This window comes from Elephantulus edwardii, unplaced genomic scaffold (assembly GCF_000299155.1).
Source record: "Elephantulus edwardii isolate Elephantulus edwardi_28Jun2011 unplaced genomic scaffold, EleEdw1.0 scaffold00099, whole genome shotgun sequence".
NCBI classification, from domain to species: domain Eukaryota; kingdom Metazoa; phylum Chordata; class Mammalia; order Macroscelidea; family Macroscelididae; genus Elephantulus; species Elephantulus edwardii.
This window is the reverse complement of record NW_006399849.1, coordinates 4,501,090-4,508,202: the sequence shown is the minus strand read 5'-3', so window position 1 is coordinate 4,508,202 and position 7,113 is coordinate 4,501,090. Positions and strand designations below refer to the sequence as shown.

Genomic DNA, 7,113 nt, shown 5'->3' with positions numbered 1-7,113 from the left:
GCACCCCCCCCAAACCCACCCCCCACCCCCAAATATAATCCACTTTGCAACCCTCATCACATACTCCTATGATAAAAATAATGCCCTAAAATATAATACTTTTAGACTATTCTCTCCCCCATAGACTTCAATGCCGTAAACATATTTACAAGTTATTACCCCTGATCAGCATACATTTCCTATGAACAAAGGCATTCTATCAGATAATGACAACTTTATCAAGAAAATCAGAAAATGCACATTGATGCTACCACCTAGTTTTCAGATTTTATTCAAACTTCACCAATTAGCCCAGTAATGTCCTTTTTTTAGCAAAACAACCCCATTTAGAATCATGCATTAGACTTAGTTGTTACGTTCTTTATTCTCCTTCACTTTCTAGTAGTTTCTCAGTTGTTCCTGAACTTAATTTTGAAGATTCCATACCAGTTATTTTGTGGACTGTGTTTTAAATTTGGGTTTTCTGATACTTCCTTGAGATAAGTGTGCAAGGATGCAATTTTGGTTGGAAAATCATAGAACTGATGCCCCATTATTAGTATGTTGCTAAGGTAAGGTATGCTACAATTCTCAAGATAAAAGGACTCATTTTTATCTTTGTAATTAATAACTTCTGTATGGTGATATTTTCAGACTATTTTTATCTTATTTTTCACCACATCTTCAATTTATGAATTATTTATACCAGCATGTTATTCTATTTTAGTGAGTTGGTCAAAATCTGTTGCTATCATTATTTTGATGTTCTTATTATTCAAAATTTGACCTTCTGACATGTTCCACCATTCTTCGAGTATTTCCTTATTTTCTGGCACATGATGTTCCAGGTTCATCTTGTGCTTTTCTTGCCTCAGTTAATAGCAAGTATCGTTTTAGTGGGGAAGGGAATTTTAATAAGCAAGTTTTAAGATCTGGTTACTACCCAGTGCTCTCTCCCATTAAGGAGATTCTGTCTCCTAAAGACCATATGCTGTTGTTGTGTGAAATCTAGCTGGGACCAACTCACAGCTGCCCCTCCTGTGGGTTTTCAGAAGCAGTAAATCACATGTGTGGATACTGCCACTCCTTCTCCACAAACAGCCAGTATGTTTTAATCCAGTGCCTTTGGCATTGCCTCAATAGGGCTCCCAAGGCTGTAGTTTTAAAGGAAGCAGACTGGCATATCTTTCATGGACTGGCTGGTGGGTTTGAACTGCCAACTTTTCAGCCAGCAGCCACGCAATTATCTACTATGCTACCAGGGCTACTTTGACTTAGTATTAAGAGCTTTCATTACTACTGGGGTGTTGTTGCTTCCCAGGCCTTCTCAGATTTCAAAGGATAGCCTAAGAGGACAAAAGATTACAATGATAAATGTGCAAACACCTGGAGCTAGAAAATAAAAAGGAAAAAACATGCAAGGGATTGCTCAAGCTGAAAGAAATGAAAAATAAAAATTCAACACTTGAGTTGCAATACTGAAGGACTGATCAGGTAAAATATTAAGGAGTACAGAGAATCAATGTACCAAAAAGAGTCAGTAGATGGTCAATCATGTCATGAGGATGTATATGATCAAGAACCAACAGAGTGAAGAAGCCTAAGCTACACTGAAACCAAGGCTCCAGGGACGGAGAGAATACCAACTCAGGTGTTTTAACACAGGCAGCCCTGGACATGCTCATTCATCTACACCAAGAAACCTGGAAAAAAATTATGTAGCTATCTGAAGCTTTGATGGCCTAGTGTAAGCAGCTGCACTGTAATCTCAGAGATACAAATGGTTCAAATCCATCAGCTGCTCTGTGGGAGATGGATAATCTCTTCCAGTACAATTTATTGCCTCTGAAAACCTGCTGGAGGGTCAGCTATGAGTTGATTCTGACTCAAAGACATAAAACTAGAAGTTATCTGGATGGAAGGGAAACAAACTTGTGCCATTCCATAAAAGGTGACCCCAAAGGATGTGGAAATTATTGAAAAATACTGTGTGCAAATAAAATCTTTCTTAAGCTTATTAAAAAAATGGCTAGGGAAACCTAGAAAACTAGAAATTCAAGCTGGATTCAGAAGAGGCAGTGGAATAAGTACCATCACTGTTGATGTCAGACGGATCTGGGTTTAAAGCAGAGAATACTAGTAAGATATTTAAGTTTTACTGACTAAGCAAAGGCATTTGATTGTGAGGATCACAATAAATAATGGCTAATGTTGGGACGGCGCAGGAGGGGAAGACCCTCTATGAGATGGATTGATTCGGTGACTGGGGTAATTGGGATGGGTGTGTCAGAGGCAGTGCGGTTGGCGCAGGACAGAGCAGGGTTTAGGGCTGTTGTACATAGGGTCACTATGAGTCGCAAATGACTCGACGGCACATAACAACAACAACAACAACAACAACAACAATAATGTTGCAAAGAAATGGAATCCCAGAACATGTAATTGTGCTCCTTTTGAAATTATATACAAGCAGTTGGATGTCTGAACAGAACAACAGGACACTGTGTGGCTTAACACCAAGAAAGGTGTGTTAGTATTCACCATTGCAAGAACATGGAAATAGCCAACCGTCCTACAACAATCAAATGGATTGAGAAATTATGGTACATTCCCATGATGGAACACTACGCAACACACAGGAGCAATGATTTTGTAAATTACTACCTAACTTGGGAGGGACTGGAGAATATTATGCTAAGTGAACTAACTCAGTCCCATAAGAACAAATATATAAAACCATTATTGTAGAACGTGTATGAAGATCCACGGGATATGGGAGCAGAGGGCTGAGGATGGGGGTCGTTAATCATAGGGTTGCACAAATTGATGGAGGGAGGGAGGATGTGTGTGAAGGAAATGGGAATGATCTGGTGATAACAATGTGAAAAACAATTTATTTGAACTTTGTAAATAAATTAGTATAAATTTTTTTAAAAAAACAAAAAAATCAGGAAAAAACGAGTGTTAGGGTTGTTATCTTTTCACCATACTTTTCAATCTCCATGTTACTCAAATAACCTGTGAAATCATATGAAGAACGAAGCACTTATTTACAAAGGAAGACTCATGAACAAACTGTGATATGCAGAAGATAAAAACGTGCTTGGAGAAAACAAAGAAGACCTGAAAGACTTATGGATGAAGCTCGAAGATTATGGAGTTCAGTATGGATCACAACTCAACATAAAGAAAGCAAAAATGCTTACCACTGGGAAAAGAGGCAATATTATGATACATGGAAAAAGACTGAAATTATCCATGATTTCATTTTCTTCAATCCATAATCAACATCCACAAAAGCTGTCGTCAATAAATCAAATGATGTATTGAAAAGGGGAAATATGGAGCCTAGGACTTAAAGTCCTAAAAAGCAAGGGTGATACTTCAAGGACTAAGGTGTGTTTGATCCAACCCAGGATATTTTCAATTGCTTCATTTACATGTGGAAGTTGGGCAATAAATAAGGAAGACTAAAGATCTGTTGCCTTTGAAATAGGGTGTTGTAAAAAAAATATTGCCTATACCAGCAAATGCCAAAAGGATATTTTGTCTTTGAAGAAAGTGCTAGTGTTCTTTGGAGGCAAGGATGGTTAAACTTTGTCTTACATCACTCTAGCCGTGTAAATCAGAAGAGTCCCTAGAAATACTGTTTAGAAAATTAGGTCAGCAGAGAGGAAGACCTTCATCAATATTGACTAATACTATGACAGCATGGATGAGTATGTGCAGAGGAGATTGTGAGGACTAGGAAGGGCTGGACAGAGTTCCCTGGTCTGTTATACACAGAGAGGCTATGAGGTGGAGTTGGCTTGACGGCACCTAACAACAGAGGTAGAGTTCAGGAGGTCTCTTAGTTTCCAAGATGAACATATCCCGAGAGGTGGAGACTAGAAGAGGTCACATGGGTACGTGGTGCAGTAGTTATTTATCAACCAATGTTGTACTGTTGTGTACCACAGAGTCAGAACGGGCCCAGAGCCGACCATTTGGCAGGTTATCAGGAGACTGCTCATCCTCCTGTGGAGCAGCTGGTGGCCCTGAACTGTGTACCCTCAGGAGCACAGCTTCTTGCCACTAGACTACGAGAGCTCCCTAGATATGCCAATGTTTCAATGATTTATACAATCATACTTGTGTACTTGTGTGTACGAGCTAAAAAATTAGTCCTGTTTCTCTTCTAGCAGAGTTTTGGGTTCTAATTAAATAATCAAAATAAAAGAAAAATTAAGAGCTTTACGAAATGATAAAGTCCCCATAGTGAGGTTAGTACAGGACAGGGTAAGGTTCTAATCTCTTGTTCACAGGGTGACTATGAGCTGTACTTGAATGGATGGCCCCTAACAACAACAAAAACTATACTATTCTATATTTATCCTTAACTCTTTTTCAAACTTTATCTATAAAACAGAGGAAATAGTTTTTGCTATATCAAAAACTCATTTAAAGAAGAACATGGTGCAAATGTTTTCTGAGATAAAACAAAACAAAACAAAACAACACTCCATTGGTAGGGATGGACGAGAAACACCAGAATGTTAAAAAACAAGGAGGAGTATTTAGGAAAATACATAAATTTAATAATAGCTTAAAAATAAATCTTTACTAGTGATCAGGAGAACATAAAGAATAAGATCAATTTTTTACATATACATACATAAAGCAAGATACATCTTATGTTGGGCTTGTTGTGTGTTACCAGTCAAAGTGGTTCTATGTCTTGAAGTCCTTTCTCTCTGAGTTAGTTCAAACTAATAGCAACCATCACTGAGTTCTAAAGGCTGTGCATAACAATGGGAGAAGACTGCTTATCTTTTTCTCATGTAGTAGCTGGTAGGTCCAAATCACCAGAGACTTTCGGACTTTAGGCTAACAGGGCAACTTCCTAGAGACTACCAGAGACTGTGCTGCTGTGGTGTACTGTGGAGTGGGCACTGTCCCAGATCTAACTCTCCAGTGGATTTTCAGAGGCAATTCATCATACAGGAGGAAACTGTCCATCTTTTCCCCAAGAAGCAGCTGGTGGATATGAACCATGTACCTTTGGGTTGGCAGAGCAATTCCTTGCTGCTGAGTCACCAGAGATTTGACATATACAATTCTATTTTTACCCCAAAGATTGTAAATAAATTTGATTTGGCAGAAATTTAAATTGCTAATAGAACACACATTCAAAAGAAAATAGGGTCAAGCTGTAGTGTTACATTGATTCATACATAATCCTTATGCCACCTAAAAATCTACCTTGTATTATATTAAATAAACCCTAGCTCAAAATGTGCATGGAAAGTATAATTCTTCAGGATATATACAAGTAATCTGAAAAGCTATCTACCCAGCATTTTAACATTTCCCAAGTATCATTCTTACCTGGAAATTAGACTGAAATACACAGCAGTCAACAGTTTTATAATGTCCCTTAAGCATAGTTATCTGTTCTCCTGAGTAAACTGTATAAACAGCAATAGTGCTACCATATGGTACAAAAACAAATTCTGAACTGCAGCCACAGGAGACGGTGAATTTCAATCCTTTTTTACTATTGTTACAAACTTTTCCATAGTTCACCTGTAGGATGTAAAATCATAGTTACTTATTTCTTACATATTAATTAAAAAAATTCAGAAATATTTAAATACATAATTATATAAATGGCTTTTTTAAAGAAAATTATCAATGTCTTAGTAAAAATATGACAATATTATAAATGCACATTTCACAGAAGTATTAAGAAAACAACAGAGCAAAAGTTCACATTTTTTTCTAAATTTTTATTTTATTATTTTTGTGTGCGTGTACCGTCAAATCAGATCTGACTGCTACAGGAGGAGATTGCTCCTCCTTCCCCGGCAGAGCATCTGGTAAAAGTTCACATTTTGTACCTTGATAGAAATAAAAATGTAAATTAAGTCAACTTTAAAAATTCCTTTTAGACTTTATTCTTAGTTAGGAAAACATTTAAGACATGACCTGACATTCAATATTGTCATGAATGGGGTAAACACCTTGTGGTCATTCCTTCTAAAAGTTCAAATGGTATTATACAGCAAAAGGCACTCTCCCCCATTAACCTAATTACTCATGAGATTTTATCTTCAAATAATAACAGCAAAAAGCTACATACCCAGAGGAATTCAATGAGACATAATTTAGAATGGCAAAATAACAGAGAACAGCTATAAACCCTTAATACTACAGGCCAAGAAAAACAACATTTGTGAAAATCCTAACAGGGACAAAAGTAAACGTCAAAAATGTAGAACACAAAAAGTATGCAAAAATACGTATTTGGAAAAAAAGAAGCAGTAAAGAACAAAAAGTACAGTCTGGAGATGTAGTCTATAATCACCTGGGACTGTGAATAACACAGCACAAGTCCCACCCTCCCTAATCCTATCTAACTACATCTTAACAAGACCCCTAGGTGATCTGCATTCTAGTCAGAATCTGTGAAGCACTGAGTGAGAGAGACTACTGGACAGTATTACATCCAGCGGGTTAATTCTGATAGAAGCTTGGGCCAGTGTGAAACCAGCAGTAACCATTTGGGAATTAGGAACATGAACACCACCATGTAAAGCTAATGTTTATAGTGATATGCTATATTCTTCAGTTTTGGTGTGTGTACTGTTGTTGTTATGTGCCGTCGAGTCTGTTGCGACTCATAGGGACCCTATGTACAACAGCTGTAAACCCTGCTCCGTCCTGTGCCAATTACACTGTCTCTGACACACCCATCCTAATTACCCCAGTCACTCAATCAAACCACCTCATACAGGGCCTTCCCCTCCTGCGCTGTCCCTCCACCCTCCCAAGCATGTCCCTCTCCAAGGACCTGTCCCTCCTTAAAACATGCCCAAAGTATATCAGACGAAGCCTCAGACTCCTCGCCTCCAAGGAGCTGCAGGGTTTAACCCTCTCCAGGATGAACCTGTTTGTTTTCCTAGCAGTCCATGGCACATTCAATACTCTTCTCCAGCATGACAGCTCAAAGGCATCAATTCTTCTTCTATCCTCCCTAGTAGTCATTGTCCAACTCTCTGATGCATAACAAGTGATTGCAAACACCATGGCCTGTATCAGATGCATTTTAGTCTCCAGAGAGACATCATTGCTCTTCAGTACTTTGGAGAGGTC

At 38.1% G+C, this 7,113-nt stretch overlaps 1 protein-coding gene across 1 annotated transcript in view; it reads right to left on the bottom strand.

Moving 5' to 3' along the window:
* The window catches only part of ERCC8 (excision repair cross-complementing rodent repair deficiency, complementation group 8), a 69,503-nt gene that overhangs the window by 14,970 nt on the left and 47,420 nt on the right, over window positions 1-7,113 (bottom strand). Inside the window, exon 10 of the mRNA XM_006891511.1 lies at window positions 5,347-5,544. Coding sequence (XP_006891573.1) covers window positions 5,347-5,544 — 198 coding nt within the window. The remainder of the gene's footprint in view (window positions 1-5,346; window positions 5,545-7,113) is intronic.